At 37.4% G+C, this 20,376-nt stretch overlaps 1 protein-coding gene across 1 annotated transcript; it reads left to right on the forward strand.

Moving 5' to 3' along the window:
• Positions 1-433: 433 nt before the first annotated feature.
• LOC104087284 (E3 ubiquitin-protein ligase HOS1) lies at positions 434-11,857 on the forward strand. The gene is made up of 10 exons (XM_009591697.4): positions 434-757; positions 3,767-4,157; positions 4,418-4,552; positions 4,632-4,807; positions 5,124-5,534; positions 5,663-5,821; positions 6,591-7,085; positions 9,534-9,671; positions 10,468-11,132; positions 11,253-11,857. The coding sequence occupies exons 1-10, from the start codon at positions 641-643 to the stop codon at positions 11,428-11,430; spliced, it is 2,865 nt and encodes a 954-aa protein (XP_009589992.1). The 5' UTR covers positions 434-640; the 3' UTR covers positions 11,431-11,857.
• The last annotated feature ends 8,519 nt before the right edge of the window (positions 11,858-20,376 follow it).

The raw sequence follows: 20,376 nt of genomic DNA on the forward strand, positions 1-20,376 counted from the left end.
ATGTAAGTAACTCAATTGATTAGGGCATCGTGCTGATAACGTGTTATAAAATAAAAGCAACTTAGTAAAATATGAACAAGACATGTTGTTATATGAAATAAAAGCAATTTAGTAAAACATGAACAAGAAATGGAGATAGAGAGAAGGAAGAGATTTTCTTCTTTATTTGTGTGTATTTTCTTATCTATTACAAGACCTTTATATAGATATTAAAAGTGAAGAAAAATATGTCATTGAATATGTCATTAAGCATTTGAGAAAATCATGTAGGAAGATTAGACATCCACCATAATTTGATTTTTCTTATAACAATTCGCGATTTATAAAGTATGTGATTTATAAGACGGCATTTATGCGATTTACTATTCTGTAATTTATCAGTAGCATTTGAAAATCGCGATTTATTGGCCCATATTAGTTATGAAAGAAGAGAATAAGAAAAAGAAAAATAAGCAGCAGTAGAAAGGGGAAAGGAAAGCGCACACTCGAAAAGTGTTTCAAAAACCCTCTCTTCTTCTCCTCCGTCACCGGCAACGACAGCTGAAACTCTGAAAGTTACGCTTCAAAAATCTCATCTCACATTCATACTACAACCGTAAAGGTTTCTTTCTTTCTCACCACTTCCTCAAATTTTCAACCAATGGAGAGAAGAAGATTCGACGAATCCTCTGTACTTCCTCACTCTATTGCCGTCGGTTCAGGTCTCCGGTCTTCTCCTCCACCTCGTCCTCCCAATTACACTTGTCGCCGTGTCCAGGTAACGTTAAACACCTCATTTTCACTTACAAACACCTTCTTACACTTCCAATTTTTTTCAATAGTTGAGTTTAAATCTATCTTTTGCTCACCTCGTTGTTTTCCTAGTTTATCTATTTTGCTAATGACAGCTTAATTTGCATTATTTTTAATCCTTTTCTGTGCTAAAAAGGTGCTGTAGTAATAAATGTAAGAGATTTGTATGTCAGTGTTGGGATATTGTTTGATTTAAACAATCCCTAGTTTTAGAGGAATCCAACTATATTTAGTTATGGCTAATTATTGAGTATTGGAATGACATGGCTCCAATTATAGTTGGATGGATATAGCCTCATGGTTTAGTTCAAGTGGCAAAGGTTGAGGACTTGTGAATTAGGTCACATGTTCGAGCCTTGCGCCATGTGAACTAAGCTTGGTATTTAAGTTGAGAAGGGTTAGAGCGGCCCATTATCTCCGAGTTTCGTAGGCTGCTGTTGATCCTAAGTTGGCCCCAGACGGGCTTCTTGGTCTTTAGAAAATGTTAGAGTTGAATGGACATAGATGATTCCTGTAGCGGATCCGAACTTGTTTGACATTGAAGTGTAGTTATTGTTTTTGTTGTTGTATATCCATTTTGGAATAGTCTTCATACGTTATTTTGTGATGTTACTCCACAGTTTGAGCATGTATTTTTACTGGCATTGCTGTTTGCATATGCTTTGCTTATTAAGCAACTCCAAGGGAATATATCTGGTGTTTCGACATGCAGAATAGAATCTCTGTTTTTCACATACGAGCTTTGTCAAGGTTAAACTATGTGGTGAGTTAGGTCTGTTGTGATGCAGTTGGGTGTTCTAGTGGAATTGGGAGGGTTTCTCGTTAAGAGTGCTCTCATCAAAACCTTAATGATGGATAGTGTGTATGCTGAAAGAGGACACCGCAGGGATACGGCTTTAAGAAATAAAATTGGAGATTTATTAGGAATACACTTTTTTCCTTTAAGATTTCATATTGACATGGGGTTTATCTGGTAAAGAGTCAATTACGATACTGACTGTATCTTATAGTCATGGAGTTCTTCCCTCTCCTTACATGTTGGCCTCTCTATAGCCGTTCAGGCAAGTCTTTTTGTGGTGACCGTTTGATGAAGAAACATCCTTGCCTCCTTGGTTAAGCATCTTTGTGATTTTTTTCATCTAAAGATAAATGCATAGGGTTGATGTGGGGAAATTTGTAGCAATTCCAAAAGTCTAAATTTGTTATCTTTGAGAATGATGGTAACTTTTCATAGTGGGGGTAATTTTGGATTTATTTATATGTCAGTTGTGGGCAGCACCTGGTTGGCTGCTTGTACTAAAAAGAATATGAAGATTCCTCTTTCGAGAAGATATATTGGTACTTGGAACTTATTATTTGTCACAAATGGCTACTCTATCTTATTTCAATTTTCTTTCGTGAATTGCATCATCATCATCAACAACATAATATCCAGTGTGATCCCACATGTGGGGTATAGGAAGGATAGAGTGTACGCAGACCTTATTAGTTACCCCTACCTTGTGTGAGATAGAGAGACTGTTTCTGATATACCCTCATCTCAAGAAAAACGTTTCCAAAATATAGACCCTTATCTCAAGAAAAACGTTTCCAAAATAAGTTTAAAAAATACAAGAGTAAAGATGCTATGCTGAAAATACCGAAGAAAAGAAACGTATTGGTAGCAAAAATAATAATATAACCAAAGCAAAGGCAACAACAATAGTAATAAAATTGAAGAATAATATAACAATAATAAGGAGAAGAGGGAACAAATAAGGTGCTCTAAACTAGAACCATGTCCTGCTTTATAAAAGAGAGAAATCGCTTGACTACCTATTAATCTTCTATCCTAATTCTCGACCTCCATGCTCACCTATCTAGGGTCATGTCCTTAGTAAGCTGAGATGTGCCATGTCCTGTCTAGTCAACCTCTCCCCAATTATTCTTCGGTCTACCTCTATCTCTCCTTAGACCTATCGGTGTTAACCTCTCGCACTTCTCACTGGGGCATCTATGAACCTCTTCACATACCCGAAGCACCTCAGCCTCGCTTCCCTCATTTGGTCCACCATGGAGGCCACTCCCATCTTGCCCCATATATTTCCGTTCCCAATTTCACCTCTCCTAGTATGCTCATACATCAATTAAGCATCCTCATTTCCTCTACTTTTATCTTATGAATGTGTGAGTTCTTGAGTGGCCAATACTCTGCCCCATATAACGTAGTTGGTCTTTTAACCACTCTATAAAACTTACCTTTTAATCTTGGTGGCACCTTCTTATCACATAGGACACCAGATACGAGCCTCCATTTCATCTAGCCCCCACTCTAACATCAATCTCCTCATTTCCTTAGATTATTGATCCAAGATATTTGGAGCTTTCTCTCTTAGGATGACTTGTGTATCAATCTTCACTTCCATATCCGCCTCATGTGTTGCGTCACTGAATTTGCACTCCAAGTACCTTGTTTTAGTCCTGCTCAATCTGAAACCTTTAGACTCTACGGTCTGTCTCCAAACCTCTAGTCTAGCGTTAACCCCACCGTCTGTCTCGTCAATCAATACTATGTCATCTGTAAATGTATATTGCATCAATCTGCATGCAAAAGTAAATCATTGAATCACCATCGTATTTTGAATCAAGGGTTAAAACTAGGAAAACAACTATAGGCACCCTGAAGGATCTTACTTGGTTAGTTGGTTATTTAATTTAGTCTTCGAGTTGGTGACTTTTCTTAGACGGAGACCCAGGAGCAACTAAGCAAGCTAAGGTTTTGCTGTTATTCTTTCCGATTTTCCCTTTGTGTGTTGTGTATGAGGAAAAATGTTTTCTTGAAAAATAAGTAGGTTTCACACTTATTTTCCGTGTTTAGTTAGTTAGTGGAAAAGTATTATTATGGATTGCTAATAATGTCTAAGTGTTGGTAGGAGCAAGGGTGGATGACCTTCCAGTTTTTATAGAATTATTTCATAACTGGATCTCACTGCAGGGAGCATTGAAGCACTTGGCATCAATTGATCCATTGGAATTATGTGATGAAGCCAAAGTAGAGCACTGCCGGGCAACTAGAGATCTAAGAAGTTGTGGACGACATGTACAAAGTGTGTTGAATTCATGCGGTCATGCCTCTTTATGTGAGGAATGCAGCCAGAGATGTGATGTTTGCCCTATATGTAGGATCTCTTTACCAAAAGATGCCGATAGACTTCGACTGCGCCTATATTACGAGTGCATAGAAGCAGGTCTCATCTCCAAGAGATGTGATGATAGATTACAAGAGAAAGAGGACAGTGATAAACAACTGGTTGCTGATATCCAGCGGCTTTATACTTTGTTTGATGTGGCACTGGAAAACAATCTGGTTTCTCTAATATGCCACTGTATCCTTTCATACTATTAGTGCCAGTGGTGGACTAACATCTTTTGAGTTTCGAATAGTTTTCTTGCAAGGAAATTAGTTAAAAAGCTGTTAATCTTTTTCTTTATTGTTCTGTTAATTCTTTGTGAGAGGAGATAACCGTAAAAGGAATAAATTGGTGGTTGATTGTATGGTTCTTTTCTTACTTAGGAGAGTAGAACCTCTTAACTTCTTTGTAGTTGGTTATATATTTTATTATGTTGTCTTAACGACTGCAAACAGATGTGACAGATGTTTGTATGGATGAAAGTGCTGTGTCCAGTGATCCCATCATTGCTTTCTTGCTTGATGAGGTGGTGGTCAAAGATTGGTGCAAGAGGACGTTCAACAATATTTTGACCGAGATTCAAGTGATATGTATCCTAATAATTAAAGCTTGTAGTGTACTTCTAATTCCTTATCAAAGGGGAAATAGCGTTCCTTGATTTTGTTATAGATAATCTATCCATGAATGCACTGAAAGAGAACTTGAGTTTATTTCTCAAGTTCTCTGTGAAGTTAGGTGGTATCTCTAACGTCATTGACGTCTTGGAATCATCATTCAAAGGTTCTCTTTCTGCAAAGCTTCATGATCTACACCACCTTCAAGAGAGCATCTTAAAGACAAAACAGGTAAGCTTTCCACAGATTCTTGCAAGTGGACCCAAGCCACCTCTTCTTCATTTCTTATTTTTGCCTTTTTTTTTTTGGGGAAGAAACACATCTATGAGCACAAAGAAATTGCACAGGTTCACTATTTCTTTATGCTACTTGCATTAACTAGAGATTCTGGATGATGTGATGAGCTAGTGATTATCACTATTCAGCTTTTGTCTGCACTGTTGCTTTCTGTATCTATTATGTTACACAATTTGAATTTTGTATCTTGCCGGTCTGACAACTTCTTGATTACACTCAATGAGATTATTACTGCTGTGCAAATCTGCAGCATGTGGATATTATGATTTGGTGTATAAGGCATGAGTTCTTGGAGAATGTGAGTTCTAGGCATAGAGATTTTGCATCGTGGCGAGCTCTGGTCAGTGGAAGGAAATCAGCTGCAATTAAACGTGCATGGCCCGATTCAATAAGTCATTCTGAGGAATCCAATGGACAATATCGTTCCACTCTCTTTATTGAAGATGCTCTTTCGAATATTGAAGCAGCAGAGCAGGGAGACGTAGATGATCATGAAGAAGAGTTAGCACTTGCCTATTTGCAGAAGGATGGTGGTTCTTTATATTCGAGGTCAAAAATAGAGGGAATGGCTGGATGCTATCCATTTGAGAATTTGCGAGCTGCTGTTGACATTCTCTTTTTACGAGGAAGTTCAGACTTGGTGGTCGCAAAACAAGCAACTGTATCCTTTTGTAATTGAATATTTAATATATTTTATGTTTTTGTTTTCTTTTTTTTGGATAAGTAGTTGATTTGTAGTGGATTTTTTATGAGAACTGTTCCCTTTCTCTTTTCCTTCATCCTTCAAAGTTCTTGTATTATATGTTTGACCGGCAATGGACAGTACCTGATGAGGAGTGGAGACATATCATTGATGATTTTGCTGCCACTTTTGGTGTGACCAGACACTCGCTATTGGAATCCTTTACATTTTTCCTTTTAGATGATGAAGGTGCTCTGGCTCTGAAGGTAAGGATGGAAGTTCTGTTCAATAATAGCTTCTGAGAGTATTTTGTAGACTTCGTTATCTTATAATAATCTCATATCAATTTTTCTTAATGTCGTCATTAAAAATCAATTTTTTTTATTGTCAACTGTGCTCCTAATGAGTTGTAACTTGTGCATTTGCACTGTCTTTCTCTGCCTGATCTTAGGATGTAATCAAATGCTATTGAACGGAAGTGAAATTAGTGAGTGGAAAAGGACGAGGATACCCAATGTTAAAGTATATCTTTTCCGTCCAGGAGAGTAGACTAAGTATTTGGATTTACTTTTATTCTTTCCGAGTTTTTGTGGGCGGGAGCGGGACATCTATTTGGGGGAAGACCATCAGAGATGATGCTCTTCTTACAGACAGTACTGCCCTCCGATTGCCTTTCTAAAGTTGAGGGATATTCACTTTGTGCTTCAGGTGCACATTGCAACATTCCATTATCAGACTTGGCTAGCAGCTAGAGTGTTTACAGGATGTAAGCGTTTTGACTTGTAGGGTTTTGACACATTTTGTTCCTCTGCGGCCAGAGTTTATGTGATAAACGCGATTCCGGTTTATGTTTTTTTCTTGGGCATCTTATGAACTGTTTTACCTTTTGTCATTTCCACAACCTGAGTAGATTTGGTTATTGTCTCTTCAATTTGTCCTTTTCCAAATAAAGAAATCATCATTGTGAGCCTTCTTAAGCCATTATATGGTCTTTGGACTGGTGCGTGTGCTGAATATCAGTTACTTGTATCCCAGGAAGCCTGTCAACTTCTCCCAGAAATATCAAGTCCAACAATACACCCGAAGGTTGCTCAGGTACTCTTGGAGCGGGAAAACCCTGATGCAGCTCTCATGGTTCTGAGGTGGTCTGGACAAGACGGGACACAGCTAGTTTCACTTCGGGCGGCTGTGACTGGTGTTCGTGTGCGGGTAGAGTGTGGACTTTTGACTGAAGCATTCACGTATCAGAGGCTGGTCTGTGCTAGGATCAAGGAAAAGAAGTTGAGGGGTGAACAATTTCAGAGTGCTTCTGTTGAAGTAGAGGATCAATGCTGGTCGTGGGGTCTCTGGGTGGAGACTCTTGTCACTGAAATTTGTTGTCTTTGCATTAGGAGAAACTTGGTTGACCACATGATAGAACTGCCATGGAATGCTGATGAGGAGAAACATCTTCATAAATACCTGCTGGATTTTACTGCGGAGGATCCTTCAACGGCCATAGGAAGTCTTCTCGTTGTTTTCTATTTACAGGTATTTCTTTCTATATCCAGGTTTCATGTTCTATTCTGCAGTTTTGCCAGCTTGCTGTTGCACTCATTTCTTTTATTTTGGCAGCTCATTTACTCACATACATGTTTTTCTCTTTCGCTCGAACTCATTTACTAGTTACTACCTGTAAGAAAATTAAACGAGTATTATGCAATAATCCTTTTGGTGTTGGCCACTAGTGACTAGACTTTTGTCAGATTGCACTTGATTTTTCATGGCAATGTACTGGCAGTAACTGGAGGATTGACTTTGAATGTTGTTTCCTTCTGAAAGTTTTTTTAAAGCTGGGTAAGATCCATCGAAATAGGCAGTCTTAACTTTTCCATCCAGATGAGTGTCAGTTAGAAACATTGCGAAATGTAGATGATTTTGGATTGGTTGACTTTTCACCCATATCTACTTGCACTTAACTTATTTATTTATTTATTAAAGCCACCTTGTAGTGGCGGGGGGTTTGGCATCGACCCCTACCATGTAGATTAATAACCAAAATATTAAAACATGAAGGAGGGGGACATTAAGCGTAGTTGTGATTCTCTGAACTATTTTGGATGCCATACCAGAGAAGTATTGGATCGTTTTCCTCCCTACTTGCACTTGCCTAATTATACTGATTTAGCACTATCAGTGATGGACCTCTGGATGGTATTTAGAGTATTAGATATCGAAGAAAAGAATAAGTGCATGTCAAGGGGACATTCTGACAACTACAACAAACTCTTTGGTACAAGTTATGATAGTCATTTTGCACTAAACATGTTTATTATACTATTATAGAGATAAGTCCTTGACCTTAAGCGTTAAGATGTACTATTTTGCTATATTCACTCTGATTATTTTTCATCAACTAGTACCTCAAACAGGCAACTTAGAGCCTGTTTGGCCAAGCTTTTAGGAGGCCGAAAGCACTTTTTTTTTTTCTTTCTAAATTTGAAGTGTTTGGCCAAGATTCAGAAGTGCATTTGAGCAGTAGCAGAAGCCGTTTTTCTTTTTTTTTTTTTGGGAAGAAGCTACAAGTTCTAGCTTCTTCTAAAAAGCAAAAGCAAGTAGAAAATCAACTTTTCAAGACAGAAATATCCTTACCATAAATTTTCATTCCCCAAATTAACCCTCGTTAATTTATCCTTTTTAATATTTGTTTCTGCCATCGCTTTCTTCATTGTTTTTTATTCTCCTTCTCCTATTCTTCTTTGGAATAGTCTCTTTACTATAAAACAATCTCTTCTTTTATAATAAGATTTATGGAGTAGATTTTTAATTTATACTGAATGAGGTATATTGATATATTTGAATCAACCATGTAAACAATAAGTAATATCATATACCCTATATTATTTCTTTGGATAACTATATTTTATGTATTAAATCTTTGATGTATATATTTTTACTTTATGGTTTATAAATTCAATTCTCTTTTAAATAATACTAGTTGTAAATTATACCTTTACTTTTACTCTTTTTTTTTTTTTTTTAACACGTTTTTTTTGGAAAGATTGTTTTGCGTACATTCCACCCTCCCTAGACCCCACTTGTGGGATCACACTGGGTATGTTGATGATGGCCAAACAAAATTTGCTCATCAAATATTGCAAAAAACATTTCTCAAATGAATTAGTCAAACACAAACTACTTTTTTCCAAAAGTACTTGAAAAGCACTTTTCAAAATAAGGCAGCTTGGCCAAACATGCTCTTAATACAACATATTTGCTAAAAATGCTACTACTTCGTTGTCTACAACTGCATTCTCTTTCACCCTGTGTATGTGACTGTGTATTTCAAGCAATGAAGCAATAACGAGCTTGATGTTGGATGGATTCCTAAGTTTTTCCTGTGTCTAATTTGTGACTCGCTTCCCTTATCAAAAAAATAAAAAAATTTGTGACTCACTTCAAGTGTTAAATTTATGGAATGAAGCTCCACCTATTAACCTGGTCACTTTGGTCAGGCATTTCTCTTTGAAGTTTTGAGTTAGTATCATCACAAATAGAATAGGATTTTTATGAAGACATGAACAATTAAGAAAAATGGAATATGATTATCTTGTTGGTCAGCAAAATTGAGTTATTGAATTATATTACTGATGATAACGCATGTGAAACCATTAATGATGAAAATCATATAGTTTACCATACAGAAGATAACTTCTACTTGAGCCTGTGACACATATCTATGCGTATGTGTATTAACCGGTACCTCTGATGGTGGGAGGTAGCAGGTGCCAAGTGGAATAGTCGAGCTGCACACTAGCTGTTTCAGACACCATCTTTATTCAAAAAAAAAGAAGCAAGGAATGTTTGTGTTATATGTATATAATCACTGGCAGGAGTTGATTTCAGGATTAGTTTTGGTACTCTTTTGTCTGTAATCTGTCCATCTGGATGGAGATTTCATATGGTTCCTAACGATTGTAGTACTGTCTTTTCGTACAGCGTCAAAGATATGTTGAAGCATACCAAATTGATCAGAAGCTTCAGGACATGGAGGAAAACTACATTTCTCAAAATTCCGCCACAGAAGAAGTCTTAGACAGGATAAAATCAACAAATCATTGGAGAACTTGTTTGGTTGTAAGTGAACTTGATCTTTTTGATTTGTTGTTCTCTTTGCAAATATAGGGTTTGAATATTTACTAGTTTCAAGTTTTGGTGTTTGAATTGGAATTTGTTAGAGTGAATAGTACGTGTTTGCTCTGTGAATCATGAACCTTTTTTTAAAATGTTTTTTACCCAGATCCTACTCTGGTTAGGAACACACGTGTGCCTAAACACAATGATCTTGTTGTCATTCAAACAGATTATCTGGATTGTTATACGAAAATCATTTGTTTCCATGTCCTAAATCTTAATTGTTCCTTTACTGATTGTATCTCGCTGGCAGCCAGGACCAGTATGTATGGTTACCAGAAGATACAAGCAGTATCCCCTTTTTATTTTATGTTACCTAGTTTGACTGAGCATGAGATCATATCAAGGTTGCAATGGTGGTTTTGATATGGTACTTCCAGTCTTTCCTACCCGTCTTTCTCAACAAACCACTAAGAGGTAATCTACGAAAAGCATGACAAGAGAAGTTGAAGTTATGGTAAGAAAGGGAAACTGCAAAAAAGATAGGGATTAACTAGTTGAATTGTGACGCATAGCAGTGTAGGTCTCTGATCACTGAGTCCTTTACTACTTAAGGTCATTGTATTGCTTTGATATAATAACGAGCTGACTTCTCATCTTCCTTTCCTGTTTTTCTCTTTGATCACTTTTCAGCTTTTATGATGACAGTGACTTACTTAAACAATTGTCATAGTCTTATTTATTTTAATGTGTAGAAATGCATGTGTTGTAATATTTTGAATTTTTTTCTATGTTTTAGGACAAGGGAGTAGAGTTGTTACCAAATATCTTACAACAACAAGTGAGGACAGGGAAGTTGCCTGAAGTTGTTACTTGTAAGGACACAGTTGACATTTCTTTGAAGCCCAATGGTGAAGCTCAAGAACCTATCTTGACCAGTTTATTGGCTAATCCTCCCACTGATCCTACCCTCGTTCAGCGAGTTGATATTGTTAAACATTCTGTTCTTGATGCTCCGCCTGCACTTGGGGGATCATTAAATCTATCTAGCTATAAAGTTGGGCATTATGGTTCTCCCAGTTCCCCAGCTAATCCTGAAAGTATCCTAGGCAAAAAATTGAGATTTGATGAGATTGCGACCCCTGCAAGTCGTTGTATTGATCCTCCTGCTCCTGAGATGAAGATCTCCAGGAATTCATTAAGGGACTCTTCTATTAGCCGCCTTCGCAATTCTCAAACATATAGAGTTTCACCAGAGAAGTCTCAGAATGGGTTTCAGAAGGAATCTTATATTTTTCACCAGATTTCTGGCAACCATGTAAATTCTCTTACCAGCAACAGAGGCATATTAAAAGATTCAGTTGAAGATTCATACATGAATTATCCTGGTAAACGTCTACTCTCAGATGCTGCTGATAGACCTCGGATGTTACCATTAAATGATTCGATAGATATAACTTGGAGGTAAACCTTAATTTTTGTAAAGCCCTTTAATTTCTATCAGCACATTTTGTTGTCTTAGGTTTGATCACCAATCTTAGCTTTAATCTAATTTTGTTATTTCGCTGATTGTCAATTTAAAAGTCATGAAGAAGAAGGTTCTCCCACAGTGCGTCTAGAAACTAATGGTGGACCAAGGTGGAGGTCCGATGACACCAGTGAAGACGAGGATTATTTATCACCAGATGGACTCGCTGGAGTCGCCTCTCCTGCACGCATCTCAAGGGGAGTCAGAAGAAGCAGGATTGCGAGGAGAAGATAGACCTTGTTGTTGTAGAGTCTGAGAATGTGACAACATATGTATCCCTTTTGCTGGATGTGGCTTTTCGTTGGAGACCAGAGTTGAGAGGCATTGAAGTATTTGTTAACAGGTTGCTGCTTGAATTTCTCCTCTTGGCAATGGTAAACTTGGGTCGGAACTGATTTTTGAAGCTCGGCCCCTCGACGTTTCCTCTTTCGACCCTTGCTCTGGTTTTCATTTGGATGCAGCACATACTTTCAAAGAACAGCCAATGCCTGGGTTAACAATTTTTGTATGTGAGATTAGCGATTTGAGGCTTGGCTGTAACATATTTATTGTTTCCTTTTGAAGTGCCCATATTACGGAAATTCTTTGAAAAGCATGTAGATAGATGCGTAAACTGACCTTGATATTCTGTAATAGGCTTACCTTCGGCTTTTTGTTTCCATTTTGTTGTCGAGCAGTTAGGCCTTTTGCCACCCATATGCAGTTGATATCTGACTTTAGAGCACTAATTGAACTCTTTAAGTCCATTTTAAATCTCGAGAATTGAAGTCTAGATCAGGCGAAACCATTTTTTGTTTCACTTTTGTTTTCCGGAGTAAAGTGGGTTAATGGACTCGGAACTGAAAAACGTTTCTACATCAGAGATTAAAATGTATCTGTCAATAGATCAACTTGTTTCCATTCTAAATTAGTTATCAATTGAGCAAAATTTCATCATAACTTATTATTATGCTAGCTTTCGATCTAATAAACCTTTATTTTTATTCGGTATAAGAACCTGATATGCAAAAGCGCACATCGATGGAGCTTAGGGGTCGTTTGGTAGGGTACATAAGAATAATGCTGAATATGGTGTATTAGTTATGCTTGCATTAGTTATGCTGACATTAGTTATGTTGGCATATTTCTTATCCATTGTTTGGTTTGATGTATTAAAGCATTGCACAATTTCTAAAAGAATTATTTGTTTACAAAAATGCCCTCAAAACGAGTCCATCATTTATCTCGAGGAATGTTTTTATATGATTTCTTTTTAAAAAAATTATTTGATTTGTCTACCTATATTGTAGTATAGAACTGAATATTTATTTATAAAAAAAAATGCTAAGTATTTATTTATTTACTAGGGATATAATTTTATTTCTCACTATTTGGATTATTTCAAACTTGCATTAATATAATAGCATATTTTAACTAAGCATAAATTAAGAAGGACAATTTTGTCTATAACTAAGCTAATGCATGCATTAAAACCCATTGCATTATTAATATCATGATTTTCTATGCATTAGTTATGCATAGGATAATACCAAATAGAGTGTATAACTAATGCTTGCATAACTAATGCATATGTTTAAAATATATACCAAACAAGGCATTATTAATATACAAAGGTAATGCACATATTATTTTATCTAATGCATCCAACCAAACGACCCTTAGTAGCATAAGTGAATCATATACTTGTAGACTAGTCACTATAAATTTGATAGTACTAGTCTTAAGGGCACTGCTTCAGGTTTTGTACGAATTTGTTTTCGTGATTTTTCCAAAACAAAAAAAAATGGAGGGAGCTCTGCAACTTCCGATGATTGATCTTAGCTCTACGGATCGAACCTTACTTGCTGATTCGCTCCGCAAGGTACACCTCACTTTCTATAATCCAAATAGTTTCACACAATGTAGTAAACGATTTTTTTTGACAATCATGGTGTCAGTATTTGCGCACACTCAAATACGACGTTGTCACTCTTCAATCTGATTAGTCGGAAAGAGTTTGTTCTCACCATAACTCTTCCATCCCATAACTATAAATAGGGGTTTTCATAACTCAGAAAAGACACCAGAAGTTATAACAAGAAGCAAGAGAGAGCTCGTGGATCAAACGCCACAAATTTCTCTGCAAGTTTCAAGCTTCAAGTTCAAGAAATCAAGATCAAGCTAAAGAACGAAGAACAAATCAAGATTCAAGGAGTACGAGTTCAAATCAAATTTCGTGCTAGTTGAATTCAAGATCACCGCTCGTGAAAATAAATATAGATTCAAGATCAAGCTCAAAGACCCTTGAATTTATTTATATTAGAAAAGAAGAATCACAGGAATCATCGAGATTGTAACACGCATATTACTTGAAATCCAATACTACGATTGTTGCAATATCTTTCGGTCTTGATTTTATTTTCTTTACGCAATTTTGTTGTCTACAAATTCTGGCACGCCCGGTGGCACCATCTCTACCTCTCATCTCAACTTTTAAATCATCAAAGTTCAAAAACACCGAAATGGCTTTAAAGAAAATCAACTCCAGATCAACATTCACCAAGGCTGCTAACTCCAGGTTCTATGCTGATGTGAAAAGCATCCTTGATGTTACCTTTGGAAGTTTTGGACCAATTACGAGAGCAAAGCAAGCTCTTTAGGAAAACAAGCACTCCAAGTGTTGTTCGTATCAACACCTATTTTCGGATCTTCATCCTCAAAAGGAGCAAGATCCTCTACAAATGAACCCGAAGGAGGAAGCGATATTGCTGAAAAGATCAAGAAAACTCTAGCTCTGCTTGACCTCTTCGGATCCAAGAACTCTGTTATGGAGGAAGATGACGATATTTCAAGTGATAGATTTTTCCCACTTACACCGCATAACGTGAGTCAATCGAGGATCAATATGTGTGACAATCCATGCTATTCTCCATCGTCCACAACAATCATGCAAGCCATAGTGACAAACGTTTCGTCTGTGGATGAGCAGTTGGCAAACTTGACTCAAGAAATCGCTAGCTTGACCAAGTGCATGCAAAATCAAGATACTAGAATTGATAATCTAGCAGACATGGTGGGAATCTTGATGAAAGAAGAATCCACCCATGCACTTGGCAAGCTCCCAGAAGTTCAAGAGATTGATCCTCCCCCACGACAAGTTGCATCCACTAAGGAAATTTCAGTTTCTTTGGAAGGGATGATTCCAATCAATCAACTAAAAGAGTTCATTGAAGGGACTATAAAAATAAATATGAAGTTGCTTCCAAGTCCTCCTTTACCTATGCAAAGCCGTATACTTCAAGGATCGATATGTTGAAAATGCCTCCTGGCTATCAACCTCCAAAATTTCAACCGTTTGATGGCAAAGGCAATCCAAAGCAACGTGTGGCGCACTTCGTTGAGACGTGCAAAAATGCTGGGACTTATGGAGATTACCTCGTCAAGCAGTTTGTCCCCTCACTAAAAGGAAATGCCTTTGATTGGTACACATATCTCGAGGCTGGATCCATTGATAGCTGGGATCAACTAGAGCAAGAGTTCCTCAATCGCTTTTATAGCACGAGACGTACTGTGAGTATGATAAAACTTACAAATACTCGTCAATGAAAGGGTGAACCAGTTATTGACTTTATCAATTGTTGGAGGAATGCAAGCCTCAACTGCAAAGGCTGGCTTAGTGAAGCTTCTGGCATAGATATGTGCATCCAAGGCATGCATTGGGGACTGCGCTACATCTTGCAACGTATCAAGCCTAGCACATTTAAAGAACTTGCAACTCGTGCTCATGACATGGAATTGAGCATGGCCTCCACTGGAAATGAAAGACTGCCCATCTATGAACCTCGCAAAGTCAATGACAAGCAAGAAGTCAGGAAATGGAGCAAGTTCGTACCCAAGTCTAAAAACAAAGAAGCTATGAATGTCAACACATCACTTGTGAAGTTCACGACGAAGATGAACAAGAAGCAGAGTATGAAGTCCACTTCATTTCAAGAAAAGAAAAGTGGAAAGTAGACTCTAAAAAAAATTCAAGAGAAGGAGTATCCATTTCTAGATTTTGATGTGCCAGCAATTTGTGAAGAACTCCTCGAGTTAAATCTCATTGAGCTTCCGGAGATGAAATGGACAAATGAAGCTAAGAAAATGAATGACCCAAATTACTGCAAATACCATCGACTTGTGAGCCACCCTCTGGAGAAGTGCTTTGTCTTCAAGGACAAAGTTATGGACTTTTCTCGTGAAAAGAAGATTGTTCTTGAAGATGAGAAAGCAAGCGCAAACTAAGTCTCTATCACCTTTGGCTCATTTAGTCCAAATGGATTATGTAGTTTTAAAGAAAGTAAAGATGAAGAATTACTGGAGAACAACAAAGTTGAAGTTGATCAACCTGATGATGATGAAGGTTGGACGTTGGTGACTCGCCGTAGGTGCCACAAAAGAAGCCCATGTAAAGAATGAATAAAATAACCAACAAGGAAGATGATGATAAAAAGACCAAGGAAACGAAATCTATTTAAGCATTTGAAGAAGGCAAAAGTGGAAGTGCACCACCCTATAAATCCACGACATCCAGTGACCTTGGAGGAGTTCTTACCAAGTTGGTTTCGCACGAAGATTTCTCATAATGGCCTGACGTTGGCACCATCTTCGGAAGAGATAATCGAGTCTATTCCTCAAGAAGTTAATGCTTGCGAGAAAAAAGTTACGTTCACAAATAACGATCTTCTACTAGGTAACACTCCTCATAACCGCCCGTTGTACCTGGTTGGCTATATGCGCGATGAAAGAGTAAATCAAATTTTGGTTGATGGAGGATCCTCAGTGAATATCTTGCCAATTCGCACTATGAAAGAACTTGGCATTCCCATGAACGAACTCTCGAAAAGTCCTATGATGATTCAAGGATTCAACCAAGTGGGCAAAGAGCCATAGGCGCAATCAAGTTGGGGATCACCATTGAAGATATGCAATCAAGTGCATGGATGCATGTGATCGATGCAAAGACTTCATACAACGTCTTGCTTGGAAGGACTTGGATACATGAGAATAAAGTGGTTCCATCTATATACCATCAATGTTTAAAGTACTACGAGGGTGAAGTCGAGAAGAAGATAGTTGCTGATAACGAGCCATTCACCAAGGCCGAGTCATACTTTGCCGATGCAAAGTTCTACTTGAAGAACTGCATTGTGAAGGAGCTAAAACCTGATGATGTCACGAATGGCAAGAATGACGAATCCACGACTAAGAGAGATGAGGTGGTTGCCGACAAAACCAAGGCTGTTATTGAGGAGGTATACCCTAACTCAAATAAATATCATGGAGGGAACACATTGTCTTATGGCAAGAAAGTAACTCTTATGCTCTGCTATGTCCCTAAAAAGAAGAAAGAAGAGGGAGAATCAGCCAAACTCCAGACCAATATGCTAAGGGAGTTAACTTTTCCGATCAAACGAATTGAGTCAATAATGGTTCCATCAATGCTACTTGCAGGGTTTGTGGCCCAAAATTATTCGTAGAATGTGGCACTCCCTACAAAGCGTACAGATGAAGGCTTTGATCCTAATGCTTACAGGCTATTTGCAAAAGTTGGATATAATTCCAATGAGCTGTCAAAATTAGGGAAGCTCCCGTCAGAAGCTTCTATGAGGCAACCACGTGAAGGTCTAGGATAAAAGCAACCTTCGCCAGTTCGCATCTCTATAAGAGGGGCATGCTGTGAGCACCTAATTTTTGACCGTGCTTGAATTTTTTTCCACTTATCTCACTTATTACTCCATCTTTCCCACTCCACTTTTCCTTGTCCCTCATGCTTGTCCCCCCTCCCCCCCCCCCCACAGCTCATCTTCTACTCACTCACGTTCTTTACCATGAAAACTAACTGGAAACTCCAGCTCAAAAGGCAACACAACAACCTCAACATTCACCTACAAAACTCCCTAAATATAGCTCAAATGGGGGGCTGGAAAACGGACCAAGGATCCTCTTCTACACCAAAAAACAAAATCCTAGCCGCCACCCTCTCCCTTCACTCCCATCCAAACACACTTTGACTTCTCTCTCATTTTCTTCTAAAAGCCAAAAGTTAGATTCTCGGATTGACGGATTTTGCTTCATGAGCTGCTAAATCTCTCGTTTCTGCTTCTTCTTAGTAGAGCTGCTAAATCCATATCTAAAAAAGGGGCTATTCGAACTTCTGCTCTTTACTTTAATTTTCTGGAATTTCGAGTGACATTTGAGTTGAAGAAGTATTTTTGGTCGCTGAATCTGTCGCTACTGTTTTGCTGAACTGTTACTGATTTCCGACTCGTCGATTTAGCTTCTATTTGGCTTTCTTTTCCTCAAACTTAATTCTAGAGAAATTAGGTATGTCTCTTCTCATATCTGTATTTTCAGCTTTGTTTAATATGAAATCGCAAGTGTTTTAGCTCTTTACCCATGTCCTGTTTGGATTCGCTGCGTTGGATTTGTAAATCCTAAACTAAATAGGGCCTTTTTCTTAACCCTCATCTTAAGTAGTCAGAAGCAGAGGGAATTTTGTTAATTATAGTGAGCATGTGATATTGTGGTAGAAACAAGTACAAGAAAAGTTAAATTCCCAATACTTTAAGGTTTTATAACTGTTATATCTAGCAAAAAGTTGTAGCCGTATGCATAAATATATTCAGTTAATACACAATGAAGTGTTGTTCAATGTCCGATACTTTTAGTTTTTTTTATTATTTGCTTTTTTGTTGTTTTGGTTAATTGGGTGAATGGTTTTATAAATTGTACTATGGTCTTTTGATTATTTTAAGTTATCATCCAGTCTAGAAAAGCTGATATTCCATGTATTGTTGAAGATAAACAGTCGAAATATTATGACACTCTATTTTTATAATACTAACTGCTTAGTGTAAAGCTCATATGATGAAACCTCTCTAGTTTTGAAATTAAATGGGTTGCTGTCCTTTTCTCTTTTCCTGTTAAGCTTGTTCTTTTAATTACTAATTTATTTACATTGCATGACTTTGAACGTTTTTCCATGTAATATCATTAATTCGTGTGTTGCATACATGCTTAATGTATAAATGGCTTTAAGTGATCATTTTTCTTAGACAATTAGGCAGCTCCAAATATGACAATAAGTTGAGTACTATTATCATGATTGTGTACACGTTCGCGTGACATAATTATGATTTTCAAAAATAAATCAAGCTACCCGTTCGCCCTACTTTGGCCAAAAATAATCTTAATAATTAATAAAGCGTGATAAATTGTGTACACGTACATGTGACATGATTTTAGCGCCTCACATAAAGCGAATTTACACACATGTAATCCATTTTCAAAGATAAATCCATAAGCGCCATAATTAAAAGCGGTAAAAAGGATAAATATACATAGGTTCTAAAACTAAGTAATTAAATAATTTAACTAAGCCAGATATGATTAAGAACGACCGTGCTAAAATCACGAAACCCGAGAGTGCCTCACACCTTCTCCCGGATTAACAGAATTCCTTACCTGGTCTTCTGTGTTCGCAGACCATAAGAAAGAGTTAATTTCCTCGATTTGAGATTTTAAAATAAACCGGTGACTTGGGACACCTTAAAATTATTTCAAGCAGCGACTCTGAAATCTAATAAATAATCCCATTTCGATTAATGTCACTTTAATTGAAAAAACTCCCTATCCCCTATCCCTTCGGGAAAAAGGAGGTGTGACAGCTCTGGCGACTCTGCTGGGGACAACCAGAATTCGAGCTTGCACATGTTGACTTTTTATTTGGCTTTATTAATTTTGTATATATTGCGATTTATTTGTGCCTAATGTGCTACTTGTTCGCTTTTTACCGCTTTGATATTGTTGAACTGTACATATAAACTGTCTTCTCTCACACCCCTCTGAGTCTTCTTGAATTTAAATTGGGCATTTGCTTGACATAGCTCGCTTTTTTTGAGATAGTCGAGGTGCTTGTCATCAGGTGAAGGATTTTAGTCACACATATTTTAGGCGGGGAACACCAACAACTAAGCCGGAAAGCAATGCTACCGGTACGCTGACCCTCCTCGACTCGAGTTGTCCACTCGAATAAACCAGTCTAGATACCTACTCCTCGAGGATTTAAACCTAAAAAAACAAATCTCATGCCGGATCCCTAGTAGGTTCGCTTTATTTGCATCACATGCATTTGACTTAGCGAAACTCGGCACAGGGGTCGGGTCTATATAAGACAGGTACCCTCTTTGAGACCATCACGTTCACTTATGTGCTACTTGTTACATCATTTGGAAGACTTGCTTGCATTGTTGACCGGTTTTAAAAAATTAGTTGGGCTGAATAAAAAATAATAAAAATAATAATAATAAAAAATTATTCTCCTAGTTTAATACAAATAATTCTTTTTTTAATGAGATTTTTGTAGTAGTGTGACATGAGGTGTAAAGATTAATTTTCAATAAAAATCAAAAGAGAAATACTTTGTTTCACCGAACTACGCAGGTTTGATTCTCACCGGATGTGAGATACATAGGCAACCTCTATCGGGTTCAGCCCACATTTTTCAAAATAAATATATATATATATATATATATATTGTCACCTTTTACTATTTTGTCCTCGTATTCCGACCGTCTTGCCAAGACAACCTCTTTCCTCGGGAGTACTGAAGGGCCGTTTTCGTAAGAATAGCCTTTTAATTTATTTTTGTCTACCTTTTATCATTTTGTCCCTATATTTGGCCGTTTTGCCTAAACATCCTTTAAGCCTTCCGTAAAAGTATCATAGGGTTATTTTCGTAATAATAGCCATTTTCCCTACTTTTATCATTCCACCTTTTGTTTTGGCTAATTTCAAAAAAGAAAATCGAGCCTTAATCCCTTTTTATCTTTTGCATATAGTTTAGGTAAGTCATGACTCTTTTGTCTTATTCTTAGGTTCACCATGAATTCTCCACAAAGAAGCAGTCAGAAAAGGGTAAGGGACGAGATACCTCCTATATTCTTGATCAGAGATAAGACCCCGAGTTGTCTCCGTAATTGGTGGCTTGGTTTTGCTACATGGGAACGAAATTAAGTATTTAAGCACCTCAGGTTCCTCCCAAATATCATGGGAATTAAACATAACAGAGATTTAATCGAGTCCCTAGTGGGTTTTTGGGACCCCGTAAATAATGTCTTCAGGTTCAAAGATTGTGAAATGACGCCTACATTGGAAGAA

The sequence above is a fragment of the Nicotiana tomentosiformis genome, chromosome 8 (genome assembly GCF_000390325.3).
Source record: "Nicotiana tomentosiformis chromosome 8, ASM39032v3, whole genome shotgun sequence".
Lineage (NCBI taxonomy): Eukaryota > Viridiplantae > Streptophyta > Magnoliopsida > Solanales > Solanaceae > Nicotiana > Nicotiana tomentosiformis.

Coding starts and splice junctions, on each gene's coding strand:
- LOC104087284 (XM_009591697.4), top strand. CDS start 641: ATGGAGAGAAGAAGATTCGACGAATCCTCTGTACTTCCTCACTCTATT. Junction 4,158..4,417: donor GGTTTCTCTAATATGCCACT/GTATCCTTTCAT, acceptor GACTGCAAACAG/ATGTGACAGATGTTTGTATG. Junction 5,822..6,590: donor AAGGTGCTCTGGCTCTGAAG/GTAAGGATGGAA, acceptor CTTGTATCCCAG/GAAGCCTGTCAACTTCTCCC.